The following is a 21,333-nucleotide window of genomic DNA, read 5'->3' on the forward strand; positions in this document are numbered from 1 at the left end:
CAAAGTTGTCAAGTTAAGATTTTTGAAAATAATTGTACTAGAGAATAAATTTTGATTGTAATCTGACAAAACCTTGACGTAAGTAATTTAAACAAAAATTTTCAAGTTTTATGATTAATGATATAATACAATTTTCAAAATTAATTATTAAAATATTGACTTAAATAATTAAATTATAAGTAGGTAGGGCAACTCCCTACCAAATATCAGTATTGTATCAAACCATGTTAGTGAAGATAAATATGAAACATTGAACTAACCCTTCACTATGATATGACACACACCACATAAACAATTTAGTTTGCAAGATAAACAATTAAAAAATAATAACAAATAAACAAACAGCTACCTTAATGTACTTAGTTTTGCTTTTCTTAGCCATGCAAGGAAAATTACATCTGACTGAACTTTTAGTTGCTGCTAAGTTTCCTAAAATTTGGTTCAACAAATGTAGAAATATACAAGTGTGTCCCTAATATCTAGGGATGCCCCTGCAGTATCATTGGATTTGCGTCCAACAGGTATTATCATTCTATGTACTAAACCGGTTATAATGTTAAACAGTGACAAACAATAAATTACAATAATTCTACACATTTTTTTGTATAAGTAATAGCACCGTTAGATCATCATCTAATGGCTATCATCAAATATCTTTAAAAAGCAACTCTAAGGGGGATGCAGGTAGCTGAATGTTTACCATATGCATGAACTGAAAAGCTTAAACATTATGTGTTTGTTTTATTTATTCAGTATTTTCCTGTCAAACCTGCAATTCAGTTCAATGATACAAAGCAAATGGAATTTGCAGCAAATGAATAACAAATTCCGAACAGTAAACATCAACAACCAGAACAAGTTAATCAATCAAAATGAATATCCGAATGGAAAATAACTGTTGCATTCCCAAACAATGGAACACAATGTACATGTCAAACATACAGTTTTATGGCATGACACTGCCACAGTGCCACCATGTATATCATATCATGGCAGAAAAATCAATGGTTTAGAATAATGTCACTGAAAGAAAATTCAAGATATAGAATTAAAATGTAATCTTTAAATCATTACTCATCATCTGCGTATAAGTTTCAAAACATCCCCAACCAGATGCAAGGAACCAGTCACAAGAACCTGTTTATAAGTCAAGATAAGTTTGATGCAAAAGGATAAAGTGCAAAATCGATGTCTTAAATTACAGAGAAGTTAATTTGTTGGATAATATGTCAAAAGAGTTCGCTCAAGAAATTTTACAGTTAAATATGAATTAAAATAATGGCTCTGATAAAAATTATTCATTTAATTATGAGAGTGAGACTATATAAAGCTTGATCTTATGGACCTCCATAAACTCCTTGACTAAAAGTTATCTTATGGACAAATTCATGCTAGGACTTCTTCAGAGCAAATCTTTTTAAGGTGGGAATATCAATTTGCAAGGAAGAAAGAGAATTCAACAAAGTACAGAAATAAGGCTCTAGAATTTTCAAAGTAGCAGAAAAAAAAAAATTAGAAAGCAAAATGAGTTTCCAACTATTTTATGATCTGAAAATACATCAAAAACACTGAGCTTGACAGTAATGAATAGTTTATGGATAATGAAAAGCTTTGGCATCTATCAAAGTCTGAATCATAACCTTTCAGAAGCATACCCTAATAATTTCTCAAAATTGCATATAGCTCTGCCCACCCTATGTATCAAGCAGGGTCTCATCACAAAACTTTTAGATTTGTCAGTTCATGAAAGGGTCTATCCTCTAAATTAATATAATAATGTATGGATCAGAACAAACGTTAAATACTAAATGAAAATTGAATGTTCCTTCTACATTGAATGTTCATTTTTCTTCCAAACCATAGTCCAAACTGGCCTTACAAAAGACAATATCTCAAGCATGGATGTATGTTTAAAAATAAATATGAATGCAGTTAACCATAATACCAACTTAGGCCATTTGATTGGAAAAACAAAATGGTGGAGAAGGGGGCTTTTACCTGAAGCCGGAAAGAAGGGTTTTCCTTGAGACAATCTCTTAACCATTTTATTGTCAGAGGCAATGATGGAATGACTGCACTACATGTAACATTGTTTCCCGGAGGATTGCAATTTTCTGAACTCCCATGCAAGAAATCATAAGACGGTAAATTATCTGGTTTCTGTAACTTGGAGTCATTCTCAGGGATATTATCTGATAAGACATGAAATGCACAATTAGGGAAGAAAATTATGACCATGAAAAATCCAAACCAGACAGGTGGAATTCAGGGACAAAGTGTTCTTATAATGAAGCTACATGACAAGCATTATTTTCTCTAAGTTGATATTTCTAAGTCCAAGTTAAGCTTAAATCCTAGCACAGAAGTAGCAGCAAGTACTAGAGTCAATCCTAACGCTCCCTTAATTAAATATTTGTGTTTCACATCACTATAACTAGGGGAAAAAACAGAGGAAGTTTAGCCAAGCAGTAGTCTAGTTTCAATTCAATTAATTGTTTAATTATTACATTTTAAGTCTAGTACTAAAGTGATCCAACTATTTTATATAGTTTGTTTGATTACATATTATCCTTTTCAACTTAGATTGGTCATTATCCTCAACTTATTATTTAATTTGATATTTTTGTTAGTGCTTATATTTTCTAGGTTTGGAAAGAACAATCATATCAATGAAAAAATAGTTTTTCTACAGTCACCTCTTCCATGGATCATCTTTTCCCATGTCCTTTGCAGAGTAGATTGCCACGATGTATCCATACAAGTTTCAAGTGTTCTATCTGATAACCCAGGATCAACTTTATAATATATTGACATGCTAGGAACAAAAAGAGCCTTTGAAAAATGGATACCTGCATGAGAAAATCGAACTTAGCAAGAAATTGTCTCCCCAAACTATAAAAACAAAGAATTCATACCATAACAACAACCAAATAAACACCTCAAAATTCAATCTTGCCATATCCCTACTTCATCGAAGTTAAGGATTTTCAACGTCCTCTTTATCACTTTACATGAATTGAAAGCTATTGGTTATACATGTTTAATCAGTTTTTACCATAAGTTAATAATAGGAAAAATTTTATCAATTTCATACTTTGGAAAAATAGGAATTTAACATTCGACATATAGACCAAAATTTAACTTGACAGATTTAAAAATATATATATATATATATATATATATTAATATAACTTTGAATTATTTATCTGATTTAGCTAGTTCCTGAAAGTTTACACAAAAGAGATTTACATGATTTTTGTACTTACAAAGAAAATCAAACATGAATTTACTAAAATCTCTACAATCAAGTCATACCTGTTACTTCAAGCCAAGTTACCAAGAATATGATTAAAATTTTCTTCGAATTATCAACCTTCAGAAGTATGTATTAGAACATTTGGTGGAACACAAATAAGAAAACTACAAGAATAAAAATTGAATTCTATGCCTTATTTCATTAAGGGAAGGAACCTGCAAGACTCTTTTATATTCTTTGAGGTATTTCCCTTGATAACTTGAATAATGGAGATCTCTACTAGAACAGAAGAAATGATCCGCTGAATGTAAATTGTTGTGACAAAATGGCAGCAAAAAAGCAAAAAACTAAAAAGCTAAAAATCTGTCAAAAAAACTTGTTTCTTCAAAGAAAAGTTCCAGTGTAATTCATATTTGATTGAATGTCCAATGAAACTTTTACAAGACCACCCACTGGTTGATACACTTGCAACTGAACCAACCTAGGTAACATATCAAGGCATCCATATATTTGAATTATAAGAAGGTATAAGATATATTTAGAATTTACTTAAGAATAATTTTCTAATTGCTAAATCAGTTATCACACAATTGATTCCAATACACATAAGAATCAATTCTTTTCTTTAATACTACTTTCAGTTAACAATTTAGTTAATGGGCGGATGTCATGAACATTTACACTTGAGCTAAAGACTGAATGTAGATAAACCAAATTCACCAAAAGCTTTTAATTATCAACTATGTAATCAAGCAACAGAAACTCACGGGAAGGAGTCAATTGCGCTAAAAGAAAGGCATCAAATGGACAAGACCAATGCATCAACTAAAAGATATAGTGTCGAGAAACAAATTTAACATTCAATGGGAACAAAAATTACAGTATAGAAAGCATGCTGAGCAAATAATAGTATTTATCGGAAAAATTTACAAGTTTAAATTCCAAAGTCAAAACTCCATTAAGCCTGGAGTTCATTAATGGTGGGCCAGTTCAAGAATGTTGCGGAAATGGGTCACAGGATGCTAGTAACAAGTGAGTGCACTCTCAAATTAGTGTTGACTATGCACAGAAAACCGAATGATGTTGGATCAAAGGGTGACAACTGACAAGAAACTAGCAAAAGAGACAATCCAAGTATTACGGCAATGAAAGTTCTTCCTGGTTATTATCATGACTCTTTGGAAGACTGAATTCTTCTTTCATTGTGTTTGAAAGTGAGGCCAATAGCTATTCATTCAAACCTTCATATGAATTTTACATGTTTTCATAAATTCTTTGTTTCTAATTGGGAAAAATCATGTCATAACATAAAATGGCTTTTCTCAGAATTGCATTGCAAAGAATAAAAGAACAATTGAAAGATTCCAAAACCAAAAAAAAAGGAAGAAAAGAATTGCTCATATTAGCTAACTTAGATCATAGAAACTAGAGGCATCCTTCTTGACATGGTTTGGTGAACTGTTCCATCAGAATATTGTTCTAATTAGAGAAAGAAAAATGACAATAGATTTTTTTTTTTCAAGGGCAAATACCTTTTCCAGCACAAATCTTGAAAAGTTGCGGAAGCAAAAGTTCAGGATCTCTCGCTTCCATGCAATTGAATAAAAGAATCTATAGAACCAGCCAAAAAATAAATGTAAGCTACAAACACTTGGGCTGTCATTTTGGAGAAGATTAGAAACAAAACACGTTGTGTTAATGACATAAGTTGAAATAAATGGAATATGACTTGGAATATAGGTTGGAATATATAAGAAAATTTATAAAATAAAAGAAAAATCATACCCTCCTTGAAATCTTATTTGATCTATTTGGGTAGCCCATCTTTCCATTCACAACAGTATTCAGGGGATTAAACTCATCCATTAAGTTATTCTTCAGAGAATTTTTCTCCCCAGTCACAGAATCCGAGAACCAGTTTGCACAAATCTCCATACTCTCAGGGCTATGCGCACCATCTAAGTAGAATACTAAATTGCTAGAGCATTCATCAATATTCGGCATTTGAAGTGATTTTTCTGGTATATCATGAACAATTTGAGCTCGCCCTTGAAGGCGAGCAGCACAAAGACCTTGCAGAAATGGTTCTGGCAGACCCGCATCCAAATTATTCTGATTTAAACTTCAACCATTAGAAATACAAATATCAAAACAAGCAGCCACAAAATGGAGTCATCACTTAGGGAAAACAAATATTTGTAATTCAATTAATAGAGGTCCCTAACCAAATGATCACGATGATTGATTAAAAGCCTACATGTGAATTTATAACAAAAATAATTCAAATTGGTTAATATTGATGTAAGACATGAACTAATAAGTAACACTGGCGTACAAAGTCTTGTTTTCATGCATGTGTTCTTCAAAGTTAATAACATCAAACATCTCTTATAAATAAGGAAATTTCAGATTTGTTTATTATAATGCTCTAAACATACCGTTTTTCACTAAAATGTGATAAGTCATCTCAAATATACCATTTACTCAATATATATAAATATATATATATAGTTGGACCAACTATAGAGATAGATAATGAAATATTGCATATCAACATTGTTAGGAATGTTATACCGTGTTGATGTCTTCCTCAAAATATGAAACAGGGGATAAGGCTATTGCATCGTTTACCTATAGATCTGTATTAAATGACAAGAAACACTAATGCTATGCATGCAGCACTGCCACAATGTAAACAGAGGCAGTGACAGATCAACAATCAGGGTAACCCTGCCCCAACTACCATTTAAATTTTTTTTTATTATATCCCCCTCTGGTTCTTCGAATTTAAATATCATTGAAATTTTTAATATTGCCTTTATTATTATAAAAAATTTTATCTTTGGAATATTTTTATTAAAAAGAAAAAAAAATTGAATTTGGGTTTTTGGTCTGAAGAAGTATAGGGATAGGAAGAAAAATTTTGCACATAATCTTTATTAATCTTAAAAAAAAAATAAATGATAGAGTACCTAGGGAGATCCTTTGGTGGGTTCTAGAAAAGAAAGGTTACCACTGGGTACATAGACTTTATAAAAGATATGTATGATAGCTCTACCGCTAATATTAGAACGGTACAGGGAGAGCCTAGAGAGTTCTCCATTGCTATGGATCTATATCAAAGTTTAGCATTAAGCCCTGTCTGTTTGCTTAAGTTATGGATGAGCTGACTAAATATATTCAAGATTAGATCCGTTAGTGTATATTTTTTTGCCAATGATGTGGTCTTAATTGGTAAAAGGTAAGGAAAATGCTAACTTGAAGTTGGAGATATAGAGAAACACTTTAAAAAATAAAACCTTCAAGTTTAGTAGGGTAAAAATAGAATATTTGAAAAGAAATTTCAATGATAAGGCTCGTAGAAATGAGGGAGGAGTTAGAATGGATGCTACTAAGTTAATAGAAGTATTAGCTTTCAGTATCTAGGCTCTATAATCCAAGAGAATAGGAAACTTATCGAAAATATCATAAATAGGATTAAAACAATTTGAGAAAAATGGAAAGGTGCTTCTAGAGTTTTATGTGACGATAGAATGCCTTTTAAATTGATGGATAAGTTCTATAGAACAATGGTTAAGCTAGCTATAATGTACGGGTCATAATGTTGCGCATTTCAGTAACAATGTACTCAAAGGATGGCATGGTTAAGATAAGAATGCTAAGATGGATGCCAAGCGTTACTAGGAAGGACCGATTAAAGAATGAACTTGTTCGACATAGATTGGAAGTGGTGTCTATCATTGAAAATTCAAGAAAAAATCAATGAAGATGATATGCACATGTCCTTAATTATCTTTTACTAATGTTGGAACTTCGTTATATACCTTTCTCCTTTTTTAGTTTCTTCCATATTATATAATTTTCTCCTATTTTAATTCCTTTATAATTTGTTTTCATATCATGTAATTCCTATTATGATTTGCAGCCTCTCTATTTATAAAGGGCAATTCTTCTCAATAAAGTTATTTCATTCATTCATATGATACTAGAGAGCTAGGTTCCAAAGGTCTAATCAGCAGTCTCAAGAGCCCTAGTCGTCCAAGGCTCATCCAATCACGCTCCGACAACCTCACCGCCTGATTCGCCCTGCTCATCTACGTCTCCCGACTCCGTTGTGACCCAGTTTGATCATGAGTTTTATATTGGGTTCCTCTCAAGATGATTCTAACGGTTCCGTATACTCCAACAAGGGCTTTGTATCCTTTTGCTTCTCTAGCAATCCCACTATAACATCGGAGAAACTTAATGGCAAAAATTATTTGAACTAATCAGTCGTTATTAAGATCTGGTTTCTTGGTCAAAAGCACAACAATCACCTCGCCAAGAAGCCCTCTGACATTGATGCCAAGGTACATGATGATTGGGAGCAGGCAGACTACAAATTGGTCTCTCTTTTATGGCAATCCATTGACCCTTCCTTATTTGTTCATTATCGCTCCTACACTACTTGCCATAATATTTGGAAGAAAGCTCAGAGTGTCTATTCTAATTATATTTAGCAACTTTATGATGTTCTTAATTTAGCCACCCTCCAAATGTCAAAGGATGATATTATGTCATATGTTAATAGGGCTTAGTCAGGAGTGAATGAGTTTAAACTTTTTATGACAAATAATGACTCAACGAAGATGATTGAGAAACTTGATAACGTTTGCATGATCTATGTTCCCCATGACCTTCATAAGGAAAGTCAAAGAATGATATTATGTCATATGTTCATAGGGCTCAGTCAGTTGTGAATGAGTTTAAACTTCTTATGACTGATAAATGACTCAACGAAGATGATTGAGAAATTTGATAATGTTTGCATGATCTATGTCCTCTGTAGCCTTCATAAGGAATATGAGATAATTCAAAGTCATATTAGTCATATTCTTGTTGCCCTTGGCATTCCCTCAACGGAGAATCTCATCAGCTGTCTCATACGTCTCCCTAGTCCAGGAGGAGTGGATTCCAAGCAGGCCTAGAATTTTCTACTTTTCTAATTTTGCATATCATGAAGACGGAGGTTGTGGTCATGGGGTTGGGAATGTCAGAGGAGGTTGTAGTGGAAGATGCCCACAATGCACTATAAGTGCTTTGGCCATACTCAAGAAAAGTCCTATTCACTGATTGGCTTCCCAGAAAAATCAATCAATATGACTCATCTTCCAAATAATGGAAAACAGCCTGAGCCCAAGAACACAAAGTAGAATGTGTTATTTAACGACTTGTATAAGGAGTTCTTGCAATACAAGGCATCACTGGCCTCATTCTCAGCCACAGTTGCTCATACTAGTAATTCTATAAGCAATCTCTCTCTCAATCCTCGTCTGTTGGTCCCTGGATTTTGGACTCTGGAGCTTCCAATCATGTAACTGAAACGGAGCACAGGGCAAATGATTGGTACAGGAAATGAGTCACATGGACTTTATAACCTTCAGTCCTCAGTTGCTTGGACTATTACAGAGTCTCCTAGTCTTCTTCATCATAGGTTGAGTCATCTGGGTCTTAAAAAGATAAAGAGAATGGTTCCTCATTTGTCTCATTTGCAGTCTTAGAGTGTGAATCATGTCAATTTGGAAAACATGTCTAGTATTCTTTTCCAAGTAATTGTCCAGTCACACTCTAACGTGTTGTTATTTGGAAAAATTTCTACCCCTCATTTGGCTACTTGTTAACTTTCTACTTTCGTTAAAGATGACGTTCTTCGCAACCAAATTTCTACTCGTCATTTGACTAGTGAAAATTAGTTAATAGACATCTTTACTAAACCTCTTCACTGCTCCTATTTGGCTACTATTACTTCCAAGCTGGGCATGATGGATCCATATGCTCCAACTTAAGTGGGAGTGTTAGAATCTCCTATTATTAGAGTGTCCTTATTTATCTTTTCCTATTGTTGAAACTTTCTTATAAACCTTTCTCGTTTTTAGTTCTTCCATACTATGTAAATTTCTTCTATTTTAATTTCTGTATGATTTGTTTCCATATCATATAATTCCTATTATGATTTGCAGACTTTCTATATACAGAGGGCAATTCTTCTCAATAAAGTTACCTCATTACATTATAGATCAAATCATCTATTGGCATGATAAATTCAAGGCAATGACCAACATGAAGTTTGCATATTTCCAGCTATTTAAATAATTCATAAAGGATGTCCAAATGAAAGAACAAAGAGCCACACAGAATAAGAGTTCCACAAAATAAAAAATAAAAAAGTAGGTTCAGATTTGATCAACTTACATCTAAAAAAAAGGTATGATGCTTAGTCTGTTCAAGCCAACATCTACACAGAGCAACAGCAAGGCTGGCATTCGTGAACTGGTGAAGGCCATCTAATCCAAGCTTCAACCCCCTCAACATTTTTTGTTGAAGTGGTAAAGCTATGTCAAGATGAACCTATGAATGATAAAACAGTTAGATGAAAGCATTATCAGTCATAAGAACCCAATGAAATGCAAGGAAAAGGAGAAGTTCCAATTATTTTTATGAACGTAGACATAAAATTTAATGATAGATATTTTATAAAAATGATATTTGAAAAAAAAATGAAGCATATGATGAAATGTCAAGCAAATTACTTCGCCATCATCTAGAGCAAAATGAGTTATAACCTACTTTCTCCTCACTAATTATTTCTCCAACCTATAAGTGGTTGCAAGTTTGGGATTTTCTCATCATCATTGAAGAGAAAGTAAAGATCAACTATAGTACATGTAGAGAATGCCAGGTTACCATCAGTGTTGCAGCTCTATCCTGCAGAACAGACATCGCCTCTGAAAGTTGAGGAACTGTATACGCAGGCACACCAGACTTCACATGCATGAAACACATTTAATGTATATATTAATATACTTCAAAAGAAAAAGCAGTGTACAGTAATTAAAGCAAAACTATTGTAATAAATAATTTATCAAGTATCAAAACCTGCTAGCATCTCTCGAAATTAAGATAATCTGCTGCCAAATATTTACCTTAATAATTCCAGCCTTTTCGGATGCAATTTTTCCAAGGGTATCTCCTGAAAAAATTTTATGTCAGGTTTTTTTAGCCCAAGAAATTTTCAAACTTCAAAAATCACATTCAATAATAGAAAGTTAAGCAAATTAACATACTTAAGCATGCTTCACAATATGGGCTTAGAATTTGATCAATAATAGACCATGCCAGTTGAATTGTGATCCTATAACACCAACCAAGAACAATACCAAATGATTTCACATCCCCAATTTTTAAAAAATATGGTTCTGAACCACTGTCTCAAATAGAGGAACATTCAACTCGGATTTCTGCATAAATGGGTGCAGATCATAGCAATCAAAGAAAGATATTGCATTCCATGCATTACAAGCTTTAAAGCTGGCCATGAAGGCTGAAGGAAATACATACAAGAAAAATCAAAGTTCTGATTGCATACATACAAGGTTTAAAAATAGATAATATGCCTTATTTAACTACCAGCTGTTATATATTTAGTTTGAAAGAACATTTATCATCACCATAGATCTCATTTTTCAGTAATATACATTAGTAAGGAATTATAACTGAATTGTTAATCATTTGCAGACACCAACTAAAAAGTTTTCAAATATTCATTCATGAAATTACGATTATAAATGATGCTTTTTCTATCTAACATGTATTTGCATATCCAACTTTACTCACTAACTAGTAAGTCTGCATAAGGATAACTCTTTAAAATTAAAATAGTAAATTAGTTGAGAAAGGTAGCATCGTTTAATGTTGATAGAAGAGAAAAATTCTCATTCATTAAGTAGAAAGAAAAAGGTAAACAAAAAATTATTATTGAAGTCTTGCATTTCTTTAGAGAACATCGTACCTAATATTTCCGTATGATCCATCCCTAGTGACGTTATGCCGCAAACAACTGGTCTCCCTAACCTGCAATGTAACACCAATGCTATTAAAAAGGACTCCATCGATGGCATAAGAGATGTAGGACAGTTAGAAATAAATCAAAGAATCCTTATACTCAGGCTGTTGATAAAAGGTTTAGATGAGTTCCAAACTTAAGCACTTGGAAAATCTACTAAATCATGATAAATTGATGATCTTATTCACAGGGGACAGGACTAGTCAAACCTAAAAATTGAAAGGCAAATCATATAGTACAGAAGGTATGCCAACAAAGGCAGGCTAAGAAGAGAAATGCCTAATGTTAGATATATTACAGATCAGGCAAACTGTTGCCAATCAGAGTCTTAAGAATGGATGATGTACTTGCATACAATAAAGGTAAGGCAAGACCGAGAATTACCACATTTGTCGCATCCAATCCACCACCAAGGCCAACTTCAAGAATAGCAACATCAACCTACAATCAACCAAGTTTTGCATTGGCTTCTCAAATCTGAATGATATAGTTGATGATATTATGAAAAATTATTTTGTTAGCCAAAGAAATTAAGCACAAACCAGATTTAGTATTCTTAAGAATAAAGACCAGAATACATAAACTACTGATCTGCACAAGCATGTTCGCAACATTAAGGGGTTCACAGTTTGATCGCACAAACTAGATCAAATTAACAATGAAGACATTTACATGTAATCGCCTTGAACATTTAGAACATTAGGAAAATAAGTTTACATTTATTCACAAGATATGCTATATTAATCATGTGAACACACGAATGGCAAATGAGCCTTCCGTTAACACTTAAAATCCTAAACCAAACCTCTATCTTTAAAACAATGCCTACCAATAAAAGTTAAAACAGCAGTAAGTTGTCAGCTTGTGTTCGGATATGGATAAACACTGCTAAAGGGCTTATACAATTTTATTCCTGAATAACTTCTGTAGCACCATACGAGATAGTTATTAACGTTACTATGCTAGTCAAACTAGTTTATTCTTGTATAAGGATGGTTAAGTTATTGTCGAGTCAAACGATTAACTTAAATTGGATATCTGTATCCCACTCCATAAGAATTTGATTTATACCAATGGGAAAGCGTTAATCAAGAAGCGTAAACAAATATATGAAGCTGACCTTTTCAGATAAGAATATCTTAAAGGCTAATAGAGTCAAGAATTGAAATAGCACGGGCATTGGTAGGCCATCAGTAGTTTTTTCCTGCAAAAACAGGTATACACAATAGAGCGTGTTTAAGGTAACATAGATATTTACAAAAGAGTTTCCATAAATGAAAATGAAAAATAATTGGATAGAAATTGCTCTCCACTTCTTTAGCTATTCTTGTGCAACATTAAAGTTGAGACAAGTATGCTCACAAAATCTACATGTATGCATCATACAGCCAAAATATAGTGGAAAAGATAACACCGAAAGAGGCAACATGGGCTATTTCCTATGGAATAATTAAATTATGATACATGGGGGTTCTGACATACATCCGTAACTACACAACCAAAATAGATGCATTGGACAATGTTATGGAGTTATTACTCTTTTCAATAGCCTTCTTTTTAATGAACCATATAAGTGGAATAAGTAAACAAACCACCATTAAACATATGGAATCAAAACTTTACTGTCGCTGCCACAGAAAAAAAGGAAGAAAAATGTAGAACCTATTTCATCAAATTTTAGGATGAGATATTAAGAAGGCTATTATTTGTTGTTTATATCACAGAATAGCAGTATATAAAGATGATAGGAAGAGCTCACACAGGTCAGGCAGGTTTCCAAAACCAGGACATAATGACAATTGAAGGCAAAGAAGAACAGGTTACAATTGCAAAGCAATGCACATGACAAGCTGAATGGATGTCTAGTTTAGACAGACCAGCCAAAGGTGACTGAAAATGGACAAAGCTCCAAAAGGATGCTGATAAAAATATTCCTTTATTATAAGCATCAGATGAAGTGGCATAAGTGTTCTGTTTAAAATGTCATGCCATCTATTATGTAGGCCAAGTCTTCAATGTCATACCACATATAATAAACATTGTACCAAGCAGGACAACAGGAGGCTCAGGGATTTTTTTTAAAACTGAAAAAAAAAAGGAAAATATAGCAATCATACCACATATTCTTAACGTTTAAGGACAAAAATGAGCATTAAGTAGTCAGGGAATAGGAATGGCTTTATCCCTTCTTTCATACACTTGAAGAGATTCCAAAAAGAGGAATATAACATAATGGTATGGTATACCTGTTGCCTTGATCACACCAATGCCCTAAAAGATAGTGATGTTTAATCGAAGAATCTTGGAATTGGCTCTCTCTCTCTCAAGATCGAGAGAGAGAGAGAGACAATTTCAAGATGTTTAATAGAAGAATCTTGGAATTGGCTTTCCAAGATTCTTCGAATTAAACATCCTGGAATTCTCTCACTCACTCACTCACACAAGCACATGTGATCTCAGATCATATGTGCCAAGTGGATAAATTTGCATATAAAATGCAAACTCCTGTACAGTATTTGATAACATTAAAACAAAAACTATCCCAAATTGAACTCTCTCTCTCTCTCCAAGATTCTTCGATTAAACATCTTGGAATTCTCTCTCTCTCTCTCTCATTCACACACACAAGCACATGTGATGTCAGATCAGATGTGCCAAGTAGATAAATTTGCATATAATATGCAAACTCCTATACAGTATTTGATAACATTAAAACAAAAACTATCCCAAATTGAACTCTCTCTCTCTCTTACACACACGCACACACATACGCAAGCACATGTGATCTCATATCATATGTGCCATGTGGATAAATTTGCGCGCACACACACACAAGCCCATGTGATCTCAGATCCTATGTGCCAAGTGGATAAATTTGCATATAATATGAAAACTCCTATACAGTATTTGATAACATTAAAACAAAAACTATCCCAAATTGAATTAATAAGCATTCATCATTACTTTACTAAAATCAATATTATAGATTATATACCATAAATAAGCATTTATGTCAAAGCTGCAAGCAGCCTTTGTCTTAATGCTCTATTATCACCTTTGCTTTATTCTTTTTCTCTGGTGAACAACAACAACAGTGTCACAGGATTTAATTCATTGTTTCCTGATTACTCGTGATAAGATAAACTTATTTACCTTTTAACACATAAATATATAAATAAACTTATCTACCACAAATAAAAAATAAAATAAAATTCAATCGAGAATAAAAAGGACCTTCAATTGGTGCCAACAATCCCAAAAGTAGAGCAGAAAGTTGTCCTTAGAAATATCCAATCTGTTGAAAGTTAATTGACAAATTGCATTAATGAAAAAGTGAATGTGAGTCAAGCAAACAGAGATGTAAATTCAGGTAATATACTAAAATCTGCTCAAAAATGTAAAATATATTTTAGTTATTAAATGACACAGAAACGCATCATTAGTGGCAAATTTCATCTGGTAATTATTATAGGCAAAATGAAAAATTGCAAATACAATCTTTACAAAAAAAAAAATTATAATGCCATTATTAGATGGCCCATGTGTTCCTACTTCCAATCTCCTTGACATTAAACCAGACTATGATACTTGAAAAGTCCAACAAACTTTATGCATGAGCTGAAAACATGCAAATATGGCACTTGGGATCATCCCACTGCCAACATATCATGAGGTCTTTATATACATAGTAACATTACAGATTACCACAACATGCCAAAAGCTGCTATCCAAATCCCATTTTTAATGTTGGTCATGGGAAAACCAAATTACAAAATCCATTCGAACTTTTGGCTGAACCTTCTGTTGAGACAACTCGATAGGAAAGTACATGGACAGTGACATTAATGACTTTTATTAAGTAAGCAGAGGGAAACCAAGCACTTGTAGCCTACAGATTGAAGGTATGGTGGTGACAACATAAAAATAAAATAAAAATAAAAATAATAAAAGAATGCATGGTGGTGAGGACTAGTGCACTTGACACGTGAAGTTTATTTTGCCAGTTTACATGAAAGTTTCCATTTTTAAAAAGAAAATCATCCACACATACTGACCCATTAATACGGTATCTTTCTCTGACATCAATCAAATGAGGGGATGTGAAAAGCCCAGTTCGAAAACCACAATGCCGCAATATAGCCTCAGAAAATGTGCATGTTGATCCCTGAAATTCCCTTGATATAAGACCATGGAACATGACCAGCCAGGCTTATTTAGACTAAAAGGAAATAATAATGATGATGAAAGTTGACATTTTAACCAAAAAATTAAAAAAAAATTAAAAAAAAAAAACTTTCTTGATATAGTTGTAAAAATTCCAGGTTATGAATAAACTAGGTTAAAAGAAAAATATTATGTACCGTACACCTATATCAACCACATTTCACTGCCCCAACAAGCAGCCTTTCAGATGTTATTATGGAAGAAAACCAAAACAGTAACAGGTCCCTTTCATCAGACAAACACCATAGAGTATAGTGCGTAGTTATCCTTAGGAAGCAGGAGGAGAATGCATAGAGATGCAAACCAATTAATGGATACTTTGACCTTTTCCTTCTCACAGATCACAACTAATTCATGAGAGGCAGCTTTAGGTGAAAAGGAAAAAATACTCTTTTTATGCAAATGTGGGCTCCCTAGCACTTAATGTCAAGTCAATATCATTGGCACAGCAAACTAGGTAGGACAGATTAAGAAAACAGAGAGTTGGTGAAAGAACTGGTTATGCTAGCAATTAATGGGTTATCTCCCTAACATCAGAGAATGAAAGCGAAGAAAACAGATTTAGAATAATTCAGAGAATGGTTTGAGGCTCTGAGCAAGAACTGGTTATGCTAGCACATAACATCTAGTCAGAGAGTTGGTGAAAGAACAATTGATAACAAGCATCAAATGATGAAAATAATAACGATACTAGAGCAAACCCCACTTCCGACGCTAGGACCATACTAATTGATGTGGACAACAAAGATAATCCCTTTAATCACTACAATAAGGGAAGCATTAACTACTCAGTGTTCACAATAATGGTAAGCTTCAGATTGCAAATTCAATCTAAAAATTCAAATATATTCCCTAAGAGATTTTAAAATTATAAAATCATTCTAATACTTGTGATGAAGTCCATAGTTATACAACTCTTGGTTGAAATCAATGAAGAACTTTAGGTTAGAAAAATGCGGAGAGAGAAAAGAATTCGCTTTCTTTTTGGCACATGGATCAAATTCATTTAAGTGGGTTCTTTCACTCACATCTTTTTCTCAAATGGCAATCAGTTAATGTGATAGTTCAAGTACTTAGGTTCGTGTTCAAGGATGGGATTCTTCTTAAATAATGGAAAGGTAATTGTGAATCGGAACAGATAGAAAATTCCTTGCTTCTCGTCTTTTACTTGATGTTTTGTTTTTTTTTAATAGTTTTTGGAGAATAATCCCAAACTATTCTCAACTCCTGGCTGGAAAAACCAACACAAGTGGCAACAAGCAAAATAAAATTAAGGAGGGGAACTATGTGGTATTTTTGAAAAGTGAGGAGGTTGCAAGCAATTACTCTACTTTATCAGGAGGTAGCAAGTAAAAACACCAAAAATAAATCACTATGTGCATTTTGTAGTTTTAGATGAACGTGCAGCATAAACCTTGGGTTTACTTCCATAAAAGTATTAAATTAAATATATATATATATATATATATACATATATGCGAAAGGCTCTACCTAAAAGAGTGCAAACACAACCAGCTTATTTAAATAGAGATTAATGATGTGAACAACCCATATGCCAACCTCTCCTATGTAATCTGTTCCATTTTCTTAGGAAAGAATATTTACTTCTTGACTAAACAACAAATTAAGAAATGAAGAGACAATTAAGAAACAAAGGATTAAACAACAAAATCAAATTAGCAAATACCCCTAGCACAAGAAGTAAGCACTAGGGACACCATAGCCAAAGACATATCCATGTATCAATTCCTTATAAATCAATAAAGAGCACTCTAACTAACAGTTCACTTATTTATTTCTTTATCAAGGAAGTCAGGACACAAGGTAGCCACTTCTGAATTTGGCATCCAGGTACTGATTTCCTAAGATATACCATAAGGAAAAAGCAAAACACGGAAACATAATTCAGTAAATTAAACATTAAAGAAGTGAACATAGTGAAATAATCATAAGTTCAACATCAAATTAGATAATGTGGCATCAAAGGGACCATTCCTGCAATTAAATTTAAGAAAGGTCCATATGCGCAATTAAATTAAGTTGAGAAGATAATTTCTATATATTTCAATGTGAAATAGCTACAGCCATAAGGCCTTTTGCCAAATTATGTTTTAAAGATTTAAAAAAAAAATCAATGACCATTGACTGACAGAATGGAGAAAAAGCTGAAGAGAAGAGGCAAAGACTTGAAATAAAAGGCTGTTCACTACCATAAATCAATTCATCAAAAATGGTTGCTCCTACCCTATGTATGCCAATTACAAACCATTTGTAATGGAAAAGGATACATCTATCATAACACAACAATTAATACCTGTAAAACCATACTTTTAATAATACCATTGTAGAAGAATCCTTAACTTTCAGGAATTTGCTGGTTGTTTTTCAGAGATAAGACATCCATAAGTTTTGCCTGATTTTCAGGCACAAACATTATTATAGGGAATATGATTACTTTATTATGCCAACCACTGTGTTTCACGATATTGTTAGCAAGCTTGGAAAGGAGGATATCCATTCACCAGTTTATCACCAGTTTAAGGGGAAGGGTAGAAGAATGCCCTGATTTTCAGAAATTTGCTGGCTGTTTTTCAGGGATAAGACAGCCATAAGGTTTGCCTGATTTTCAGGCACAAACATTATTATAGGGATATGATTCTTTTATATTGATATATAGCTGTAAATCAGTCTCTTATGAGGTGCAGTGTGCCTACCTATGAGAGAAGTGTATTTTCCATTCTTCTTATGTAACAAATAGAAAGTATCCTTTTCATACAGCTAACAACTCAACAATAATAATATAATGATAACGAGCAAATGATCATTTTTAAGAGAATACCTGTAAAACCCATTACTACAATGTGAGGATTTCCACAGAAACTAAGTCACTTACCTTTCCTTTAGTTCCAGCAACGTGGATTATTTTAAGCCCATCAATCTTTTCCTCCAAACCCAATACCTGTCAAAGCTAAGAAAATTTTTCAGGTAAAATCTGTATGAGTTTTGGCAGAATTGCAGCTTGAATATAAAATTTGATGTTATAATTTATAAGCGGCTCAAGGTCTGAATAACCAGGAAAATATGTTCAAACTTCATAAAAAAATAAAATAAACATGCAAGAAAGGAAAAAAGAACTATGAACTCATGCAACAAGAGAGAATGGCTAGATTGGAGCTATACTCCTAATGAGGCAGTATTATAAGAATTAGGGATGGTAACAGAACACCTGGCCCAAATAAAAAAAAAGGAATTTTCCGATTTTCATTGGGGAAAGATCAAGGGCCAAGATCTTTGGCTGTGGATTGGTTGGGGAAAAGGAAACAACTCCTCGCCCTGATCCCTATCCGTATCCTAAATTTAATATTTTATATAACATGTAATATATACTATTATACATAACATATATGATTTTGCAAAGCTCGATTAATATAATCAATTAATTTACACTGTTTATTATTAATAATTACTTAAGGCTTTAATTATGAATTAATTGGATAACAGAAAGTGGGATGGAGGCAGAGTTGAGGATCTCCGTTCCCACGGGGAATTGGAGTGGTCCCCATAAGATTTGGGGATGGGTTTTACAATCAAATTTCTATCATAAAACTAGCCAGGTTTGGGGATGAGGTAAGCAATCTGGCCACAAGGTCAAAGGAGGGCACTCCCCATCCACACTGTACTATATTGCCATCTTTAATAAGAATAAAACCATTATAAAAATTGAAAGAAGCCATGGCATCCTTTTGTGTTAGAAGGTTTTGTGCTTCTCACTTCTAACTAGATGCTATGGATGCGTGGCAAAACTAGCAAAACTACTTCCATCTTTCACAAGGAACCAACAAGGATTAGTAGCATGGATGGTTTCAAGATATTAGGTAAGAAAAGCAACTAGTATATGTAGCAGAAAAGGAAACTAGTAAACAATACTAATGTAATACTCTAACCATTTGGCATTATGAATTAAGAACATTTTCATAATTTTTAAAGTTTGAAGGGACGGTTTGGTAATTGGCATTTCGTTTTTACCAATCTCTCATCTTAAATTGAAGCCATAGTCCTACTTTCATTAAAGTAGCCTCCATCTCTATACTCTTATAGAAGAAGGCTTGGGGGAATAGCTATAGATTGTTATATCAAAGGAATTAGTATACGATATTCCATGGTGGCCACTATTCACTCTCACATTCTTAACTCTTCTTTTCAGGGCATGAGTTCTAGAGTCTTTATTTGTTGTTTTTGAATTCGTGAAATAAATCACATGGTGTCCTTAAGGTTTTTTAACATCTAGAGATAGGACTATATAGGTGGATGTACATCTAGAGATAGGACTATATAGGTGTATCCACATCCATGACTCCTTAGGTTTTTTTGTTTTTGTGGTTTTGTGATCATAATAAACTATTGATGAAATTGGCTTTAGGCCTGATTCGAGGGATGGCCAACTTTGCCAATATCGGCTCAAAGTCACCATCCAACAAGTTTTAAACACATTGCCCATCTATTTCACTAACCTTTCCCTTGAAGGGTACCCTTAACCCTTATATCTTTGTCTTGATGCCTTGCAACCGTTCACATGTGGGGGTGAGACACATCATTCATTCTAAAAACCGAGCTCCTCTATGCGAGTATGTGAGATAAAAAAAGGGGATGAAGCTTTTCAGGGAAGATAGGGTTTAGGATAGAAGCAAATCCGATGGTGTACCAGGATCAGATAATGTTTTCCATATGATGGATTGAATTTAGTTAGATATAGAGATAAGGCAAAATAGATTGTTGATGCAACTTGAATTAATTCACCAACCCAATTTGTGAGCGCATAGTGTAATCTAAAAATCCAATGTAAGCCCCATTTTAATTTTAAGACTAATTAGGACAAAGTTTTAATCTGATTAGGGAAAAGGTTTAAGCGTTATTAATATTAGTGTTTCTCAGTCACATGCATACATAGTGCCCTTCTCTTGATGTAAAGACTATGGAGATGATGATGATGATGATAATGATGGAGATACCAGTGTAAGAATGCTGACAGACAATTACTATTGGATTCATGGGCAGATAATTAATGGAGACAGTGGGGGCACCATAGATTAATATACTAGGTGAATCCACAAAAAAAAAATTGATTGACACAGCCTTGATCATGAAGAGATTATCAAATTTAACCACAAGAGTTGCTTTTACAAGAAAAAGGCTTGGAGACCATATAGCAAACCAAGTTCCAAGAAAACTATATTTCTTCAATGACATTATGTTTTAAAAGAAATCATCCACAACTGATCAAACCTACTTGTGGAAACAATTAATGCTATTCAAAGTCCCACAAAAAATGATCTTTTCTTCTCCAAATCATCTCAAAGTTCACTCTAACAGAGTATATCAACATAGATTAACAAACTAAGCGAATTCACCAAAAAATTTTATTGAAAGAGACTATCAAATCAAACCACAAGAGCTTCAAGATCATGAATCAAATGATGAAGTGACTGAATCCAAAGTTACCTTCAGATACTTGAACATCAAATCAAATTTTTCAGCCCTCTTTGATCCATCCCCACGTTTCCGAACAGTAATAAGAGATGAAAGCGCTTCCATGGCGCCTTCATAGGATGGAGGATGGGTTTGCTGTGGAAGATGGCCATGAATGACACCATTGAATCCCATTGTTCTCCACAATGCCGGAGATGCCTCTCGCCGTTCATTTTATAGCCACCAACCAAACCAAGAACCAAAACACAGAGGCCAATGTTCCTCTTAAGCAAAAAAAAAACCTCGTCTTTCACTTAAATCTGCCAATCTGCCATTTTGTCATCTTCCTCTTTCAACTGAAATTATGCAAGGTTGTCGAGGGCCTGGACCCGATCAAGTTCATAGCAGGTCGAGGGGTTAATAAGTTCGACCGAGTTGAATCCTGGATCAATAATTAAATATAAAAAATATTATAATAATTAATAATGAGCAAATATAATATTAA

At 33.4% G+C, this 21,333-nt stretch overlaps 1 protein-coding gene across 1 annotated transcript; it reads right to left on the reverse strand.

The window, feature by feature from the left end:
* Positions 1–885: 885 nt before the first annotated feature.
* LOC120265487 (folylpolyglutamate synthase-like) lies at positions 886–21,079 on the reverse strand. Its single transcript, XM_039273418.1, has 16 exons — positions 20,862–21,079; positions 18,256–18,321; positions 15,194–15,303; positions 14,373–14,433; positions 12,259–12,342; positions 11,523–11,579; positions 11,085–11,146; positions 10,360–10,427; positions 10,219–10,265; positions 9,980–10,057; positions 9,488–9,643; positions 5,042–5,368; positions 4,789–4,867; positions 2,697–2,849; positions 1,999–2,192; positions 886–1,137 (listed from the first exon to the last, which is right to left on the reverse strand). The coding sequence occupies exons 1-16, from the start codon at positions 21,021–21,023 to the stop codon at positions 1,078–1,080; spliced, it is 1,764 nt and encodes a 587-aa protein (XP_039129352.1). The 5' UTR covers positions 21,024–21,079; the 3' UTR covers positions 886–1,077.
* Between the last annotated feature and the right edge of the window lie 254 nt (positions 21,080–21,333).

This window comes from Dioscorea cayenensis, chromosome 7 (genome assembly GCF_009730915.1).
Source record: "Dioscorea cayenensis subsp. rotundata cultivar TDr96_F1 chromosome 7, TDr96_F1_v2_PseudoChromosome.rev07_lg8_w22 25.fasta, whole genome shotgun sequence".
Taxonomy (NCBI): Eukaryota; Viridiplantae; Streptophyta; class Magnoliopsida; order Dioscoreales; family Dioscoreaceae; genus Dioscorea; species Dioscorea cayenensis.